The 21275-nt window shown below is 43.4% G+C and overlaps 1 protein-coding gene across 1 annotated transcript in view; it reads left to right on the top strand.

The window, feature by feature from the left end:
- CAPN2 (calpain 2) overlaps positions 1-21275 on the top strand; it is a 78445-nt gene that overhangs the window by 49184 nt on the left and 7986 nt on the right. Inside the window, exons 13-18 of the mRNA XM_040430576.1 lie at positions 473-509; positions 9426-9491; positions 13629-13686; positions 14447-14511; positions 18788-18856; positions 18968-19046. Of these exons, the coding sequence (XP_040286510.1) occupies positions 473-509; positions 9426-9491; positions 13629-13686; positions 14447-14511; positions 18788-18856; positions 18968-19046 (374 nt within the window). The remainder of the gene's footprint in view (positions 1-472; positions 510-9425; positions 9492-13628; positions 13687-14446; positions 14512-18787; positions 18857-18967; positions 19047-21275) is intronic.

Genomic DNA, 21275 nt, shown 5'->3' with positions numbered 1-21275 from the left:
TCTCAGACATTATCAGTGCGCTCAAATCTCCTTGGGTTCCCATACTTTTCAAAGATACTCCTTTCCTTTTTTCACTCTAAAATTGTACAAAACCAAAATAATACACTGATATTGCTTAAATTTTGAAAAGTGAGTTTCATCTTGAACTTTATGCCTTTTGGGGATCATTTTGTCTTCAACTTGCTTACCTGTTTACAGTAATTTTGACATGGGGTGCCCAAACTTTTGCATGCTACTGTATATGCGGAAGCTTTCCTGGTGCTTGCGCCAATGTGAACACAACTTCATCAATGTGATTGCTAGCTCAAGTTTAACCAGATGCCACCTTTTAGGTCCAGCCTGGTGCACATGTGGATTTGTGCCTATTGGGTGGCCTCTGGGCTACTATGGGATGGGGCGTCGCTCTATGGCAGTAGTCCGCCATTATATGTATATGACGTTTTATTGACTTTTCTTCTCTCGATGATTTCAGGGTCGTTGACGATGACATTGAGGCTAACATCGAAGAGGTAATCTTCTGACTAACCTGTACGAATAATGCGTAACTCCTGCTCCATATTTCATGTCTGTATCTCATTGGCCAGTAAGTAGTGCCATTTTTAAAGGGGTTGTCTAGGATTTTAATATTGATGACCTATCCTTAGCAAAGACCATCCATATTAGATTGGAGAGGAGAGTCAGATTACCAGAACCCCCAGTGATCAACTGATTGAAGGGGCTGCGACACTCTTCATTACTGGCAACAGCGCTATTCATCCTGTAGTGGTTGTAGGTGGTACTACACATAGCTCTGTCATATTCACTTGAAAGGGGTGGAGTTGTACTACCATACCCAGCAGCTACAAAATGTATGACACCGTGTCCAGTAATGAAGAGGCCACTGCGCTCGCCTAGTTTCCGTGGCCCCTTCAAACAGCTGATTGGCGGGAGTGCCAGGAGTCAAACCCCCACTAATCTAATATTGATGGCCTCACCTAAGGATAGTAAAATCTCCTGTGAATAAGATCCCAAAAGTATTACTGTGTATAGTACGATGTCAGGTTCAAGTCCCCTAAGGGAACTAGAATTTTTTTTTTTTTTAGTGTTGCATTAAGTTTTTAAAAGTATAAAAACAAGATATTAAACATCAAAAAACCCTTTTCTCTTTTCACATATAGAAAAAAAATATAACATAATGGGTATTGCTGCGTCAGTAACGACCATATCTATAAAACTGTTCCATTATTAACTCTGTAAAAAAAAAAAGAAAACTTGAATTGTTGTTTTTTTGGTCACCTTGCCTCAAAATAAATTGAATAAAAAATAATCAAAATGCTGCATGTATGCTAGAGTGGTATCGATAAAAACTAAAAAAGTTATCGGTGTCAAAATGTGGCGGCATAAAAGCAATTTTTTTAATGCAAAGAAATTGAACAAACTAATGTTCGGTACCAGCGCTGGGGTTGTGATGGGATAGATAAGTATGGTGGTTACCTTATCCTGGCGGGTTACCTTGTCCTGGCGGGACCTGGGGTATAATCGAAAGGAGTAAAACACCGACTGTCTGGTCAGGCAGTGGGATGGAATGATTCTGCGGTACTTCTTGTTTGCTGTTACTTCTTGCTCTACCTCTCAGCGCGTATGCCGCCCCGGCCGGTGGCTGGCGTGCGCGCGAGGGAGCGGTGTTGGTACAGGGTTCCGGAACAGGCGGCGTGACGTCACGACTGACCTACGGAGTAATCCAAAGACCAAAAACGATCCAACGCGTTTCAAAGCCTACGGGCTTCTTCGTCAGGGATAGTTGTTGTGTTTGTGTTCTGGGTTAAGTAGGCGTCCGGTCCCCATGGCAACTATTAACTTTTATTTCGTCAAACGTACTGCATAAAGTCCCGCATAAACTCCTATATAGATAAAGGGTAACATCTACTTGTCTTTAAAAAACATCAGCTGGGCTTCACATTCATGGTTATTAAAATGCAAATAACTCCATCTCGCGATTGAGGCCATTTGGCGCTAGGGAGTTCAGTCTGAAGATCCACTTGCTTTCGCATCTTGACATTTGTTTAATAATGTCTCCACCTCTCAGATTTGGTTTTATTTTTTCAATACCCCCAAAGAAAGAACCAGCAAAATTACCTCCGTGGTATTGGGTATAATGACGGGACAGAGGATGTCCCTCATATTTTTTCTTTATATTATTGAGATGTTCCCCCATCCTGGTTTTTAATTCACGTTTGGTTCGGCCCACATATATTTTAAAACAAGGACATTTGATAAAGTATATCACGCCTCGGGTATTGCATGAAATATACTGATTAATTTTGTATTTATGGTGATTGTCCCCTATTTCTCTAATGGGGAACTTAGTTGTACCGTGTTTGATTTTCCTGCAATTTTTGCACATTTTGCAAGGGAAAAAACCTTTTTGTGTCAAGTGACTCAATTTCTTTATTTGGGGCAGTTTAACAGTGGGCGCTACCATAGTACACAAATTAAGCGCTTTCCTAAAGATAAAAGTGGGATTTTTGGGGATCCTATCCCCTATTAATTTATCTTGTCGCAACATTTCCCAGTGTTTTCTGACAATTCTTTTAAGAGTTGTAGCCCCTTCATTAAAAGTGGTAATTATTGGAATTTTTATGGGGGCATTGGTACAATCATTTGCAGCAAGTTTTTCTGGATCCTGCACTTTATCCTTCAATAATAAGTTGCGGTTTACCTCTCTAATTTGTTTAATGGTAGGTTCCAGGTCCTCCATTTTATACCCCTTTTCAATAAATTTAATATTGAGGTCTCTGGTTTCTTCCTCAAAATGACCAATATTAGTACAATTCCTACGTATCCTGATGTATTGGCTACGAGGAATGTTAGTGAGCCACGTGGGTAGGTGACAACTTCTGAGAGGGATGTAGCTATTGCAGTCCGTTGGTTTACAGTATGTCTTGGTTTGAATCTGGCCTTCCTCAATAAATATCGTAAGATCTAAAAAATTAACCTGCTGTTTACTGAATTTTGGTGTAAACTCTAGATAAAATTCATTTTTATTTAAATCATTTAAAAAAACTTTCAGTGCAGGTTCCCCACCCTTCCAAATAAAAACAATATCATCGATAAAACGTCTCCATAGGACCAGATTCGCACCGAGTCTGCCCTGGGGGAAAATATTGGTATCCTCCCAGTGGCCCATATATAGATTAGCGAAACTCGGTGCGAATCTGGTCCCCATCGCGGTACCCCATGTCTGCAGATAAAACTCCTGGTTAAATTTAAAATAATTATGTGTGAGAATAAAACTAATACACTCGCCAGTAAAATTTATTTGTTCTTTCGGCATATTACCATCTTTTTCTAAAAAGTATTCAGTAGCTGTTCTGCCTTTTGTATTCTCAATCACAGTATATAGGGAGGTGACATCCAGGGTCCCCAGGATATAGTCATCCTCCCATTGTATATCTTCCAGAAGTTGTAAAATATGTTTCGTATCTTTAAGATACGCTGGAAGTTTCTGAACATGATTCTGTAATAAGGTGTCCACATATTTAGATAAATTGGCCGTCAAACTGTCTATCCCTGAGATAATCGGGCGACCAGGTGGGTTTGTTTGATTTTTGTGAATCTTTGGCAGGTAATAAAAGATCGAAATCTTGGGGCATTGATTGTTAATAAATTGTGCTTCATCACTGGTTAAAATGCCTGTCATTTTACCTTTTTTGACAAGGGATCCAAGTTGTTGTTTGTATATATTGGTTGGATCAAAACTCAGTTTTTTATATGTTTTTTTGTCACTGAGAAGTCGTGTTGATTCAATATTATAAGCGCTGGTACCGAACATTAGTTTGTTCAATTTCTTTGCTTTATTTACCACTTTGGATCGGAGCAGCCGTAATCCATTTAGGTACCAAGCAGCGGCTCTGTCTGCCTGAGTGCATATAGAGAAAATTTAATAGCGGTAGCGCAGGCACTATTATATTATATATACACTCTTTACATTATTTTAGCTGCCATTGTGCCTTGCTGCAAATCGCACATCACATATATTATTACCTACTATCCCTGGTCCTATATACTCCCTGTAATATTTTAATTCTTTGTATTTTTATACACACACTTCTTATCTGTTCTCCTGGACTAATACGGTCGCCAGCTAACCCATATACATAGAATTAATACCTACTGCATTTGTATCATGAGTGAACTATGGGGAGATCGCCAGGACCGTATTAAATTTGTCCAATCGTTTTTTAATAAACCTAATTCCACTATAGAGGATAACGACACACATGAGGATAAGATTGAAGAAGCCCTGTCAAATATCAAAAAGCTTGAAAGGCTCTTAATTACAGAAATGAGAGATTTGTGGGAAATGGCCTCATTAGAAAAATATTTGGAACATGACAAAATACCGAAAGGACTCCAAATCCGTAAAGCATTAACCAGTGACTTAGATGGTCCGGAAATTATTGATGAATGGAATTCCTTATTCCATGAATTCTCTAAAAAAACAGTACTGTTTATTATAGAAAAAAGAAGAGCAGGCTTAATTAAAATAAATCAAGAAATAAAGGAATTATTTCAAAATCTTAAGCCATATAAAAATCACAAAGAAATAATCAAAATTTCTAGATCCATCAAAACCCGGATAAGAACTAAAGAGAACGAAATTATTAATACTAAAACAAAAAAATTTGATAGGGATTTAGTCACATCAACAATAACTAGAGGTAGGGCTGTAACACATATAGAACAGAGTGTTAGCACCCACTACAATACGATAGATAAAACTATGTGTGAAGACCAAGATTCTAACTATAGTGATTTCTCTGTCTATGATGATGATTCCAATGATCAATCTACGAATACGGGGACAAGAAGATCTAACACACAATCTGGAACTAAGTCCGATATAGATAATATATCTGAACAACAGCCCCTAATACCGAACGTAATGATAAAGGCCATTACAACTAATGGATCCATTCAAACTAGTAATCGGTATGACATATTGGAATCATTGGATGAAGACACCAACCATAATGACTCCATCACTGCAGCAGACAGTGTAGATAACCATGTCCTATCACACCATGAAGGAACTTCTAATATTGGTATACACCACCAAATGCCACATAGTTACAGCTCAATAGTAAAAAGGAACACCAATAGACGAACTAAAGATAAATCCCTAAAGACGGATAACATAATAAAAACAAAAAGAAAGACAGTAAAAAGGGATTTTTTTCAGGCAAGACCCTCACAAAGAAAAAAACAAAAAGAGGAAAAAGAGGGAAAGGCATAACTAAAAAGCTTGAAACTAAACGTAAGAGAGGGCGGGGTATATACAATCTCAGTTGCTATACTCTAAAAGACAATGAGCTGGCACTATTAGAGAAGGGCCTCAAATTTGCCCCCACCTCAAAGTTCTGTCCCTTTTATGCTTTTGTAGGGATTAAGAAATTTCTGAGAAATTTAGCCTTAAAGAAATACTTCTTAAAAATGAACACCATCTCTTATCCAAATAAAAATATAAATAAAAATAAAATTATGCCAATGTTTGGAATAACATCACCTATAGTACCTACAAATCGTTTACAAATCAATATGGGACCACAGCATACTGCTGACCCAGGCATTGCCACCAGGACCCCTTTACACACTACGTTGAGACCCAAATCACATTTTAATCCTCTCGGAGAATACTCCGATGCTTTTTTTTTTTTTAATCAAATCGTTTTTATTAAACAATAAATACATATTATAACATAATACAATATGTTGACTTTTTCTTCTTTAAATTATCCACGATGCAGATTCAGTGAACAACAATACTCATAAGTATATCACCACTCAGTATTAACATGAATCCATACACTACATATACCTTTGCTAAAACATATTATGGGCAAAAAAAACTCCGATGCTTTTACTGCATTTCAGGCTCTGGTATTGAGAGATTTACGTAAAATTAATCCTAAGGGCAAGCGTAAGGGCCCTCAAAATTTATCTATTTGGGAAAAAAAGGCCATTAGGACATTACAAACTAATAATCAAATTGTGATTAGGCCTGCAGACAAAGGGGGGGGTATTGTCATTTTGGACGAAGATTCTTATAATATTGAATCAACACGACTTCTCAGTGACAAAAAAACATATAAAAAACTGAGTTTTGATCCAACCAATATATACAAACAACAACTTGGATCCCTTGTCAAAAAAGGTAAAATGACAGGCATTTTAACCAGTGATGAAGCACAATTTATTAACAATCAATGCCCCAAGATTTCGATCTTTTATTACCTGCCAAAGATTCACAAAAATCAAACAAACCCACCTGGTCGCCCGATTATCTCAGGGATAGACAGTTTGACGGCCAATTTATCTAAATATGTGGACACCTTATTACAGAATCATGTTCAGAAACTTCCAGCGTATCTTAAAGATACGAAACATATTTTACAACTTCTGGAAGATATACAATGGGAGGATGACTATATCCTGGGGACCCTGGATGTCACCTCCCTATATACTGTGATTGAGAATACAAAAGGCAGAACAGCTACTGAATACTTTTTAGAAAAAGATGGTAATATGCCGAAAGAACAAATAAATTTTACTGGCGAGTGTATTAGTTTTATTCTCACACATAATTATTTTAAATTTAACCAGGAGTTTTATCTGCAGACATGGGGTACCGCGATGGGGACCAGATTCGCACCGAGTTTCGCTAATCTATATATGGGCCACTGGGAGGATACCAATATTTTCCCCCAGGGCAGACTCGGTGCGAATCTGGTCCTATGGAGACGTTTTATCGATGATATTGTTTTTATTTGGAAGGGTGGGGAACCTGCACTGAAAGTTTTTTTAAATGATTTAAATAAAAATGAATTTTATCTAGAGTTTACACCAAAATTCAGTAAACAGCAGGTTAATTTTTTAGATCTTACGATATTTATTGAGGAAGGCCAGATTCAAACCAAGACATACTGTAAACCAACGGACTGCAATAGCTACATCCCTCTCAGAAGTTGTCACCTACCCACGTGGCTCACTAACATTCCTCGTAGCCAATACATCAGGATACGTAGGAATTGTACTAATATTGGTCATTTTGAGGAAGAAACCAGAGACCTCAATATTAAATTTATTGAAAAGGGGTATAAAATGGAGGACCTGGAACCTACCATTAAACAAATTAGAGAGGTAAACCGCAACTTATTATTGAAGGATAAAGTGCAGGATCCAGAAAAACTTGCTGCAAATGATTGTACCAATGCCCCCATAAAAATTCCAATAATTACCACTTTTAATGAAGGGGCTACAACTCTTAAAAGAATTGTCAGAAAACACTGGGAAATGTTGCGACAAGATAAATTAATAGGGGATAGGATCCCCAAAAATCCCACTTTTATCTTTAGGAAAGCGCTTAATTTGTGTACTATGGTAGCGCCCACTGTTAAACTGCCCCAAATAAAGAAATTGAGTCACTTGACACAAAAAGGTTTTTTCCCTTGCAAAATGTGCAAAAATTGCAGGAAAATCAAACACGGTACAACTAAGTTCCCCATTAGAGAAATAGGGGACAATCACCATAAATACAAAATTAATCAGTATATTTCATGCAATACCCGAGGCGTGATATACTTTATCAAATGTCCTTGTTTTAAAATATATGTGGGCCGAACCAAACGTGAATTAAAAACCAGGATGGGGGAACATCTCAATAATATAAAGAAAAAATATGAGGGACATCCTCTGTCCCGTCATTATACCCAATACCACGGAGGTAATTTTGCTGGTTCTTTCTTTGGGGGTATTGAAAAAATAAAACCAAATCTGAGAGGTGGAGACATTATTAAACAAATGTCAAGATGCGAAAGCAAGTGGATCTTCAGACTGAACTCCCTAGCGCCAAATGGCCTCAATCGCGAGATGGAGTTATTTGCATTTTAATAACCATGAATGTGAAGCCCAGCTGATGTTTTTTAAAGACAAGTAGATGTTACCCTTTATCTATATAGGAGTTTATGCGGGACTTTATGCAGTACGTTTGACGAAATAAAAGTTAATAGTTGCCATGGGGACCGGACGCCTACTTAACCCAGAACACAAACACAACAACTATCCCTGACGAAGAAGCCCGTAGGCTTTGAAACGCGTTGGATCGTTTTTGGTCTTTGGATTACTCCGTAGGTCAGTCGTGACGTCACGCCGCCTGTTCCGGAACCCTGTACCAACACCGCTCCCTCGCGCGCACGCCAGCCACCGGCCGGGGCGGCATACGCGCTGAGAGGTAGAGCAAGAAGTAACAGCAAACAAGAAGTACCGCAGAATCATTCCATCCCACTGCCTGACCGGACAGTCGGTGTTTTACTCCTTTCGATTATACCCCAGGTCCCGCCAGGACAAGGTAACCCGCCAGGATAAGGTAACCACCATACTTATCTATCCCATCACAACCCCAGCGCTGGTACCGAACATTAGTTTGTTCAATTTCTTTGCTTTATTTACCACTTTGGATCGGAGCAGCCGTAATCCATTTAGGTACCAAGCAGCGGCTCTGTCTGCCTGAGTGCATATAGAGAAAATTTAATAGCGGTAGCGCAGGCACTATTATATTATATATACACTCTTTACAATTTTTTTAATGCTTTTTCATTTTTGTAAATCAGTAAAAGATAACGAAAACCACGTACATTTGGTATCTCCATCATCGCAGTGACCCGCAGGATAAAGTGAACATGTCACTTTCACTGCATAGTAAACACCATAAAAATGAAACCCTGGTAAAATAATGGTAGAATTTTTTTCACACTGTTGCTCCATAATCAGTTAGCAGTACCCCAAAAGGACTCCATTAAAAAATGCAACTCGTCCCGCATAAAACAAGCTCTCCTACAGCTATGTTGACGACAAAGTAAAAGTATTATGGCTTTTGAAACAAGATAAAAAAAATAAATGTTTAAATAAACGATGCTGCGTCCTTGAGGGGTTAAATCTATGCATATGAAAGGTTTTCCCATCTGGACAACCCCTTCTCCTAGAATGGAGCCAGTGGAGGTCCTCTGATCGCCGCTGAAACCCCTGACAATTAACCTGTGAGGGAAGCTGCAGTGGCCACTACAGGAGACATGCGGTATTGCATGGACCCATTCGAATAAATCAGGGATGCTCAACCTGCAGCCCTCCAGCTGTTGTAAAACTACAACTCCCACCATCCCCTTCTGTGGGCTGATAGCTGTAGGCTGTCCGGGAATTATGGGAGTTGTAGTTTTGAAACAGCTGGAGGGCCGCAGGTTGAGCATGCCTGAAATAGATCATATATCACTCAGTCCCCCCTGAGCTGAGGGCACTTCACAGTGACGCTCCTAGATTGCATGGACCGAAACCCGTAGATCCTGATGGGCCAAACCCTTTAATTTTCTTTTTTTTTTCTTTTTTTTTTAAAGCCTGATCTTGACGAAGATTATATCGATCCCAATTTCAGAAAACTGTTTCTGCAGCTGGCCGGAGAGGTGAGTCCTCGTCAGTGGTTTAGTCCCTTCTTACGGACAGGAGAAGGGTATAGAAGTATGTTCACACTGTAAAAAAAAAAAAAACACATGGGAAAAATCCTTTGCGTATTTGCTGCAAGATCCACGTTAGAAATCCAAGGTTGACCTTGGTATTTCTGCCGCGGTTTTCTAGTTTTCATGCTGCGGATCCGCCTATGGCTCATATCAATGGGACAAATTTACGTGCGGATACCGGCTGCATTTTCTGCATGGTAAGGGGGTGCATTTCGCTTCAGCGCAGAAAAAGATCCGAAAGGTTGAATTCAGATGTGCTCTAGTCAAGCTTCACAGCTGTACGAGTTCTTACATACAGTACAGTATATACATCCGCACTGATGTGTGAGCGATGAATGCATTTCAGGCAGTATCCAATACCGTATCGTTTACACTGCTCGCTACCCAAAAAACCCTTTAAGGGGCATCTGTCCCTATGACACTGTCTGGCCTGTCACATGTGCGCTTGGCAGCTGAAGACATCCGTGTTGGTCCCATGTTCATATGTGTCCGCATTGCTGTGAAAAATTATGTTTTAATATATGCAAATGAGCCTCTAGGAGCAACGGGGGCGTTACCGTTACACCTACAGGCTCTGCACTTTGGTTTCACTGCCTGGTCCTGTCAAAGTGCAGAGGGTGCAGCAGTTGCAGAGAGAGCTGAGCCTCTAGGTGTAACAGCAACGCCCCCGTTGCTCCTAGAGACTCATTTGCATATATTTAATTCATTTTTCTCAGCAATGCGGACACATATGAACATGGGACCAACACGGATGCCTTCAGCTGCCAAGCGCACATGTAACAGGTCAGCCGGTGTCATAGGGACAAAACTGCTGACAGATGCCCTTTAAGATACTGTATAATCCTTTAAAACCATGTGTTTGTTTTTTGCTCTAATACTTCAAAAATAAGAAAAGTGATGCAACTTTGCAAAAAATATGCATCTATTTTGCATATACAGGCCTGTGTGTCTCCATGGTGACAGACTACAGACAAACCCTGTGTAGTCGGACCCTGCAGTCCTTTCATAAAGTTACGATGTATCAGTCCGGGTGCAGGGCCCTGTTTATAGGGGTTTTCAGGATTTATCCAACTAATTAATAATTAATTACTGATTATTGTAAACTTCTAACCTACATTGTGTTCAATTTCCAAGGTCTCTGACTGAAAAACCCGCCAAGGCCTAATGCTTCTCACAGCCGAGGGTTTGTTACAATTGTATCTGGTCTAACAGACAATCCTCTGTGAGCTGCCCACATCAGCAGCACAATTCTCTCTGCTGTCCTGATGGTTTGTTACAATGTATCGGTGCAGATAAAATGTATCAGTCTCTGAGGATGGTCTGGACTGGATACAACTGTACCAAACCCTCAGCTGTGAGAAGTGTTAGGTCTGTACAGGTTTTTCAGCCGTCTGATTTAAACAAGATGCTGACGTCCGCTGACAGGAAGCAGAGCTCTTGAAGCTCAAAGTTGTGGAAAGTTCCACTATACAGTGATTACTTTTTATTTATGGAAAGAATGGCGCTGCTGCTGCCGCCATGACAGTTGATAGGGTTTAGGGTCCATGACTAATCGCCTTCATCAGGATCACTGTTTCATTCTGCAACTAACCTCATGATTTTGGATTTATTTTGCAATCGTAAAGACCCCGGCGGAGGTATGACTACAGTGTGTGCCGTTCACAGCCCCTCCGCGCCCTTCCCTGCGCTGCTTCCCATCCTCCATGCTTTGGTTATGTGTCTTGAGCTTTGAGAAGGACTTCTCTAGGCAGTCCACCCTCTGGACATCCAAGGTCTGCAGTAATCTGTTCTGACCAGCAGAGGGGGCTCTAGAGAATTAATAGCCACTCGCTATTTATATATATATATATATTCTTGTAACTTCATCTTCTTAAAGGGATTGCCCAGGATTCGGGAAACATGGCTGTTTTCTTCTTGAAATAGCACCACTACCATCTACAGGTTGTGTCTGGTGTTGCAGCTACGCTTTATGTTAATAGGGACAAGCTGCAGTACCACATCCATCCTGTGTGTCAGGTGTGGCACTGTTTTTATGAAGGAAGCAGCTAATTCTGGACAACCCCTTCAATACTTGTGTCTCAAATTAGACATGAAGTCGCTGCCTCTTCTTGCATGCGCCGTGTAATCCAATTTAGCATGTTTTGGACTGGCTGCAATGTGACCCTGATCCGACCAGCGTTCCGGTATTTCCCAGGATGCTGCTTGGTTAAGGGCCACACATTGCAAGATATTTACAAGAACTGGGATGGATCTCCAAAGTTGTAAATATCATCCTTGTACATTTCTTCACGGGTATATTCTTGTAGATAACTGGGGAAACGTTCTGATGGTCGTCGCTGATGGTTTCAGTCTCTTTCACCTAATGATATTGGGCTGTCAGCGCAGCAAATCTGAAGCCACCACCAGGGGGAGCTCACCATACAGCTAGCATTGACCAGTATGAATCCCTGTGCACTGAGCTCCCCCTAGTGGTGGCTGCAGGAAATGAACCCCAGCTGATATTCTAAGGGATCATGCACACGATCATATATTTGGTCCACGTCCGATCTGGATTTATTTGTGTTTGGGATGTGAACCCAGTCATTTGTACGTGGCTGCAAAAAAAAAGGGACAGCACTCCATTTTGGGACCAAGGGAAGAGCGGAATTCTCACAGCAGGTATCTGTATTTAGCAGACTGCAGAATCCATAGTTGTGTGCAGGAGGTCTAATATTTTCAATTTCCTTGGCAGTCACTTGTCCTCATAGAAATTCCTTTTTTTTTTTTTTTTATTGCACTGTACTCATTTTGAGCTAAAAATCCTTTTTTCAATTGGTCTTTATTACAAATGTTGAGCCCCTGTCTCTGTGCAGCCCTGAGATTCTCTAGTAGCAGGATCTGAATTTTCACTCTGTTCCATCAGGCAGCTCAGCTGACGGCTCCTCATCTCTGATCTCTGACATTATAGACGCTCATTATAGCTCAGTTCTTATCTTACTGATAACAATGTGGCTTAAATAAGTGTTTATGACCTCTTAGTAATTTAGAGATCAGGGTTATTAGATGACGGGGCACAAAGTGAAAGGGCAAGTACCATTCACACAGCTAGGCAAACGGTTAACCCTTTGTGACAGAACGGCTCAATATTTTTTAATAAAGACCAATTGAAAAAGTGATTTTTTTAGCCCAAAATGAGTAAAATTAAATCATAAAAAAAAATTGCTCCCAAAGGTGTACAGAGCCCTTAAAAAACAACCTACAATCTTTCGCCCTCCAACTGTTGCAAAACTACAACTCCCAGCCTACCCTGAGGGTCATTGACTGATGCTGGGGTTCGTAGTTTGCAGCAGCTGGGCTACGCTGTGCTGCCGGTTCTGCCGTGGGTTTTCACGTGGACCTGTCCTAGGTTTAGCTCTATTGAATGGAGCTAAACTGCGAGCAGGCTGCTGCTGTGGCTTTGCGAGGGGTCCATGCAGTCGCTAAAAATGGATCTGTATATTCTTGGCGCACTCTTGAAAACCACGTGGCATAAAGCCTCGGCTGCATAAACCGTGGCACAGCCTCCTATTGAAAACAATGGGAGGTGGCTCCAGCGCAGATTCGGCCCGTTTTTCGTCACCGAATCCACGGCCCAAAATCCTCTATGTGAAGCTACCCTTAGGCCGCCGGCCCGTGAACTGCAGCATTGTCCACGCCAAAATTCCACTGTGTGAATGGACTCTTAGAAAGAGGATTATCATAAATCCATCATTAGACTGTTTGGGTGACATGATGGTAAGAACCGCGACTTCAGCGCGATGTGTGAATTCTTATCTATTTATTTTCTGCACTTACCGTATATAGCGCTGAGATATTCCGCAGAATCCACAATGGGGCTGTCAATCTAAGGTCCCTATCAGTATGTCTTTGGGGTGCAGGAGGAAACCGGAGAACATAATAACTCCATGCAGATGGTGACCTTGGTCGGATTTGAACCCAGGACCCCAGTGCTAACCACTGAGCGACCGTGCTGTCCGTGAATGAGCCCTCCTTGCTGGGTTGTCATGTCCGGTACGGCCCACATCCCCAGGATCCACAATCTAACATGTCGTCTTTTCTCCCCAGGACGCAGAGATTTCAGCTTTTGAACTTTGCAACATTCTGAAGAAAGTGATATCTAAACGTACGTTCCTGATGTACAATGATGAACTCCATATTCTCTCCTGTTAGTGGCGGCCATCTTTCCTGGAGATCTGCTCCATTTATGTAGAGCCTGGCAGAGGACAGCGGGGGTTACACAGTAGTCACCCACGTTGAGGAGCTCCTGTTGTTCAGCAACATCCCAGACACTCCAATGGCCACTGCTTGTTCTTTAGTTGTAAGCTCCAAAGGACCTGATCATGCATGTCCAATGGCCAGTCAGGGTGCCCCCTTCATAGGCAGAGGCCGGTCAGGGTGCCCCCTTCATAGGCAGAGGCCGGTCAGGGTGCCCCCTTCATAGGCAGAGGCCGGTCAGGGTGCCCCCTTCATAGGCAGAGGCCGGTCAGGGTGCCCCCTTCATAGGCAGAGGCCGGTCAGGGTGCCCCCTTCATAGGCAGAGGCCGGTCAGGGTGCCCCCTTCATAGGCAGAGGCCGGTCAGGGTGCCCCCCTTCATGGGCAGAGGCCGGTCAGGGTGCCCCCTTCATAGGCAGAGGCCGGTCAGGGTGCCCCCTTCATAGGCAGAGGCCGGTCAGGGTGCCCCCTTCATAGGCAGAGGCCGGTCAGGGTGCCCCCTTCATAGGCAGAGGCCCCTTCATAGGCAGAGACTTGTCAGCCACTACATCTTTTAGCACCGGTTGTGCCTTTGTGTGTGCTGACGATCTGCAGGGCGCCTCGCCATTTTCCGGACCCACGCACATATCCAGACGGTGTGTTCTAATATTTTTCCTTTCTGTCTCGTTAGAGGTGGACATCAAGTCTGACGGCTTCAGTATGGAAACCTGTAGGACCATTGTGGATCTGCTGGACGTATCCTTTCATTAGTGTGAACCTTATCGTATGCAGGGAGCCCAGGAGTGACTGCAACCACTGCACCTCCACAGCTACTCCCCGATCTATGCCTGCACCTCCACAGATACTCCCTGATCTATGCCTGCACCTCCACAGCTACTCGCCGATCTATGCCTGCACCTCCACAGCTACTCGCCGATCTATGCCTGCACCTCCACAGCTACTCCCTAATCTATGCCTGCACCTCCACAGCTACTCCCTAATCTATGCCTGCACCTCCACAGCTACTCCCCGATCTATGCCTGCACCTCCACAGCTACTCCCCGATCTATGCCTGCACCTCCACAGATACTCCTCGATCTATGCCTGCACCTCCTCAGCTACTCCCCGATCTATGCCTGCACCTCCATAGCTACTCCCCGATCTATGCCTGCACCTCCACAGCTACTCCCCGATCTATGCCTGCACCTCCATAGCTACTCCCTAATCTATGCCTGCACCTCCACAGCTACTCCCCGATCTATGCCTGCACCTCCACAGCTACTCCCCGATCTATGCCTGCACCTCCATACCTACTCCCCGATCTATGCCTGCACCTCCACAGCTACTCCCCGATCTATGCCTGCACCTCCACAGCTACTCCCCGATCTATGCCTGCACCTCCACAGATACTCCTCGATCTATGCCTGCACCTCCTCAGCTACTCCCCGATCTATGCCTGCACCTCCACAGCTACTCGCCGATCTATGCCTGCACCTCCACAGCTACTCGCCGATCTATGCCTGCACCTCCACAGCTACTCCCTAATCTATGCCTGCACCTCCACAGCTACTCCCCGATCTATGCCTGCACCTCCATACCTACTCCCCGATCTATGCCTGCACCTCCACAGCTACTCCCCGATCTATGCCTGCACCTCCACAGCTACTCCCCGATCTATGCCTGCACCTCCACAGCTACTCCCCGATCTATGCCTGCACCTCCACAGCTACTCCCCGATCTAAGCCTGCACCTCCACAGCTACTCCCCGATCTATGCCTGCACCTCCATAGCTACTCCCCGAATTCTATGCCTGCACCTCCACAGCTACTCCCCGATCTATGCCTGCACCTCCACAGCTACTCCCAGATCTATGCCTGCACCTCCACAGCTACTCCCCGATCTATGCCTGCACCTCCACAGCTACTCCCCGATCTATGCCTGCACCTCCACAGCTACTCCCCGATCTATGCCTGCACCTCCACAGCTACTCCCCGATCTATGCCTGCACCTCCACAGCTACTCCCTGATCTATGCCTGCACCTACACAGCTACTCCCTGATCTATGCCTGCACCTCCACAGATACTCCCCGATCTATGCCTGCACCTCCACAGATACTCCCCGATCTATACCTGCACCTCCACAGATACTCCCAATTTTATGCCTGCACCTCCACAGATACTCCCCGATCTATGCCTGCACCTCCACAGATACTCCCCGATCTATGCCTGCACCTCCACAGATACTCCCCGATCTATGCCTGCACCTCCACAGCTACTCCCTGATCTATGCCTGCACCTTCATAGATACTCCCAGATCTATGCCTGCACCTTCATAGCTACTCCCCGATCTATGCCTGCACCTCTACAGCTACTCCCCGATCTATGCCTGCACCTCCACAGATACTCCCCGATCTATGCCTGCACCTCCACAGATACTCCCAATTTTATGCCTGCACCTTCATAGCTACTCCCCGATCTATGCCTGCACCTCCTCAGATACTCCCAATTTTATGCCTGCACCTCCACAGATACTCCCAATTTTATGCCTGCATTTCCATAGCTACTCCCTGATCTATGCCTGCTCTGAATATTTCCCAACCCTACTGATACAGAGGTGCAGGGAGATATAACTTCTTGAGTAAAGGATGGGAAAAGTATCTATAAAGGGGCACTCCACCTAGAACAACAGCTTTTCCTGGGGCAACTGCTCCAGGGGTCAGCTGGTCACTGGGAGAATAGCTGGCACCACGGTGTTACACAGCATCAATAAGAGACCTTGTAAGCAGGATATCCCATCTATCCATACGGACACCTTTAACATTGGGAAATAATTTTTACATACATTAGTGGTTACCTTAAAGGGGATCTACACCTTTTTTCAACATCTGATCAGCAGGGGTCCAACACTTGGGAGCTCCGCTGATCAGCTGATTGAGAAGGCAACCTACTTCTAGTTTCAGACTTCTTTCATGTGGACCTGTCCCTCACATGCTGGATCTGTGTGTCCAGGATGCTGCTGCCTTTCCCTGCAAACTGCCTAGTATGTACAGTCGTGGCCAAAAGTTTTGAGAATGACACAAATATTCGTTTTCACAAAGTTTTCTGCTAAACTGCTTTTAGATCTTTGTTTCAGTTGTTTCTGTGATGTAGTGAAATATAATTACACGCACTTCATACGTTTCAAAGGCTTTTATCGACAATTACATGACATTTATGCAAAGAGTCAGTATTTGCAGTGTTGTCCCTTCTTTTTCAGGACCTCTGCAATCCGACTGGGCATGCTCTCAATCAACTTCTGGGCCAATTCCTGACTGATAGCAACCCATTCTTTCATAATCACTTCTTGGAGTTTGTCAGAATTAGTGGGTTTTTGTTTGTCCACCCGCCTCTTGAGGATTGACCACAAGTTCTCAATGGGATTAAGATCTGGGGAGTTTCCAGGCCATGGACCCAAAATGTCAACGTTTTGGTCCCCGAGCCACTTAGTTATCACTTTTGCCTTATGGCACGGTGCTCCATCGTGCTGGAAAATGCATTGTTCTTCACCAAACTGTTGTTGGATTGTTGGAAGAAGTTGCTGTTGGAGGGTGTTTTGGTGCCATTCTTTATTCATGGCTGTGTTTTTGGGCAAAATTGTGAGTGAGCCCACTCCCTTGGATGAGAAGCAACCCCACACATGAATGGTCTCAGGATGCTTTACTGTTGGCATGACACAGGACTGATGGTAGCGCTCACCTTTTCTTCTCCGGACAAGCCTTTTTCCAGATGCCCCAAACAATCGGAAAGAGGCTTCATCAGAGAATATGACTTTGCCCCAGTCCTCAGCAGTCCATTCACCAGACTTTCTGCAGAATATCAATCTGCCCCTGATGGTTTTTTTTGGAGAGAAGTGGCTTCTTTGCTGCCCTTCTTGACACCAGGCCATCTTCCAAAAGTCTTCGCCTCACTGTGCGTGCAGATGCGCTCACACCTGCCTGCTGCCATTCCTGAGCAAGCTCTGCACTGGTGGCACTCCGATCCCGCAGCTGAATCCTCTTTAGGAGACGATCCTGACGCTTGCTGGACTTTCTTGGACGCCCTGAAGCCTTCTTAACAAGAATTGAACCTCTTTCCTTGAAGTTCTTGATGATCCTATAAATTGTTGATTGAGGTGCAATCTTAGTAGCCACAATATCCTTGCCTGTGAAGCCTTTTCTATGCAACGCAATGATGGCTGCACGCGTTTCTTTGCAGGTCACCATGGTTAACAATGGAAGAACAATGATTTCAAGCATCACCCTCCTTTTAACAGGTCAAGTCTGCCATTTTAACCCAATCAGCCTGACATAATGTTCTCCAGCCTTGTGCTCGTCAACATTCTCACCTGAGTTAACAAGACGATTACTGAAATGATCTCAGCAGGTCCTTTAATGACAGCAATGAAATGCAGTGGAAAGGTTTTTTTGGGATTAAGTTAATTTTCATGGCAAAGAAGGACTATGCAATTCATCTGATCACTCTTCATAACATTCTGGAGTATATGCAAATTGCTGTTATAAAAACTTAAGCAGCAACTTTTCCAATTTCCAATATTTATGTAATTCTCAAAACTTTTGGCCACGACTGTACTTTCCTCCCTATCTACTCCAGCCTGTGTGATCTATCTTCTTTGGATGCTTCACTCCCTCCCCACACACTGAACTGTCCTGTAAAACCTCCTCCCCCTCCCTGCTGCTATCTCTAACCCCGAGAGAAGGGAGAGTAGAGAGAGCTGTGATAAATAAGAGCAGAGCTCTGATGGATTTATGTCAGATTCAGGAGCACCAGCAGCTAGGTGAAGGACCTATACACACTCTACAGACGCAAAATGGTGGGAAATTTTTAATGAAGGTTATTTAAGAGATTTATTTTTTGTTTTACATTTAGTAAGGAAATGACTAATAAATGTAAAAAATCAGCACAGCGGAGTCCATAGCCTTTATTAATATGTGGCAATGGTAAAAATGACCAGTTGTCAGGTTTTATTTTCCTTTAACCTGCGCCAATGTTCTAGTCTGATGGAAGCGGCAAACTGGGACTGAAAGAATTCAATATTCTGTGGTCAAAATTCCAGAAATACCAGGTAAGACCATAGATAGATAGATAGATAGATAGATAGTTAAGATGGAGAGCCCTGCTCTGCTGCCATCTAGTGGCTGATTTTAGAACTGACATCTCTATATTTTTGTGTTAGAAAATCTATAGGGCCATCGATGTGGATCGCTCAGGGACAATGAATGCCTACGAGATGAGAAAAGCTCTAGAAGAAGCAGGTCAGTCACATTTTAATACTGTCATTTTCCAATGTGTGTATGGGAATATGATTTTGTGGTGATTTTCGAGTAAATGATGCGGCTATTTTTAAGCCCTTGTCCATTTAGACAGATGCGGTCCATGTGCCGTCCATATTTTGTTTGCAGACCCATTGACTTTAATAGATCAGTGTTCCGTCTTCTGCAGATATATTCTATCTTTTTGACATACAGATATGAAAAGCACTTGGACGATCTGTGTGCTTTCCTCATCCATATATCCGTTCCAAAAAATAGATAGAACATGTCCTATACGTGGTCACAAAAAGCGGACCCATTGAAGTCATTGGGTCCTCAAAAAATGCGGCTGCAACACGGACGGTAGCCGCTGCAAAATGCTTAAAGGGGACCTGTCATCAACGTTATGGTAACCTCACTGAGGGCAGCATAAAATAGTGAGAGAAATGCTGATATCAGCGTTGTGTCACTCATGAGCTAAAAGTAAGTGGTTGCCGAGAACCAGCATCATAATCATCGCTGCCTGGGCCTTGAAAAGAGTCAAATCTACTGGAGTAGAGTCCTGGTTATTATAATATCCTGCTCTCCCCGACCATCTGCTGATGATTGGCAGTTCTCTCCTAGAGAGAAAGAGAGAAAACTAGGTAGAAGACTGTCAGCCATCAGCAGGAATTCATGAATAACCATGACTCTTCTCAGGAGGCCGTGACTCTTTCCCAGGCCCAGTCTGCAATGATTGTGATGTCGGTTCTCGGCAACCACTTACTTTTAACTTATAAATGACAGTCTGCTGAAATCAGCTCACCTGTCTCTACTCTATGCTGCCGTTAGTATGGGTACCATAAAGTTGATGACAGGTTCCCTTTAAGGTCATGTGTATGAGGCCCAAGGGTGTATACACTTCTGCAATCATTTTATTGCTTCAGTGAATCTAAAAGTACAACCCCAATTCTAAAAAAAAGTGGGGGCTCTGTGTATAAGGTACATACATGTAAATCAAAACAGAATGCAATGATCTGCAAATCTCATAGACCCAATACTTTATTCCTAGTAGATCACAGATCAGATGATGAACGTGGGACATTTTACCATTTCATGGGGAAAAAAAACATTTAAAACTTGATGGCAACAACTCATCCCAAAAAAGTTGGGGCAGGGCCATGTCTGCCATTGTGTAGCCTCCCCTCTACAGTCTGTAAACGTCTGGGAAGTGAGGAGACCAAGTACAGGAGACCAAGTGCAGGAGATTTGGGAGAGGAATGTCGTCCCATTTGTGTCTGATGCAGAATTCTCGCTGCTCCACAGTCCTGGGTCTTCTTCTCCAGACTTTTCCTTTCATAATGCGCCAGATGTTTTCTATTGGTGATAGGTCTGGACTGCAGGAGGCCATTTCCTCCTCCTTTTCTTCTGTGAAGCCACGCTGTTGTGATGGACGCAGTATGTGGTTAAGCATTATCTTGATGAAATATGCAAAGCCTTCCCTGAAAGAGACGTTGTCTGGATGGGAGCATAGGTTGTTCCAAAACCTCCATATACTGTTCAGCATTGATAGCGCCTTTCCATGTCCATGTCATAGCCAATAAGGCAACCCTATAGCATGAGAGATGCAGGCGGCTGGACGGTCCCTTTCCTCTTGAGTGCGCAGGACACGGTGTCCACGGCTTACCAAAAGAATTTCAAATTCCGATTAATCTGACCACAGAACAGTTTTCCATTTTGCCTCGTCCATCCTAAATGAGTTGTGGCCCAGAGAAGATGGCAGTGATTTCTGGTATGTTCCTGAACCCATGCAGGGATTTCCACTGTAATGCAGTGCCGCCTGAGGGCCCGCAGATCGTGAGCGTCCAATATTCACCATTGCTCTTGAACGCATGGATTTCTCCAGATTCTCAAAATCGTACTGTAGATGGTGAGATATTCAGATATTCAATTTTACATTGAGGAACATTTTTACACACAGTTCCTCAAATTGTTTCTCCGGCTGTTTTTTTATTACTACCACTTACTGTATTTTTCAGACTATAAGACGCACATTTTTCCTCCAAATAGTGATAGGAAAATGGCAGTGCATCTTATAGTCCGAATGCTAATGATCATCAGTATGCAGGAGGTGAGGGAAGCGCTGCACTGGCTGTACTCACCGCTCTTTGGTCTTCATCCAGGCGCATCACTGAACACGTCCTGACTGCATACAGTGTCGGGGCGTAGTGATTGTAGGCGTGCACTATGACC

The sequence above is a fragment of the Bufo bufo genome, chromosome 4 (assembly GCF_905171765.1).
Source record: "Bufo bufo chromosome 4, aBufBuf1.1, whole genome shotgun sequence".
Classification (NCBI taxonomy): Eukaryota; Metazoa; Chordata; class Amphibia; order Anura; family Bufonidae; genus Bufo; species Bufo bufo.
This window is presented reverse-complemented; position numbering and strand designations above follow the sequence as displayed.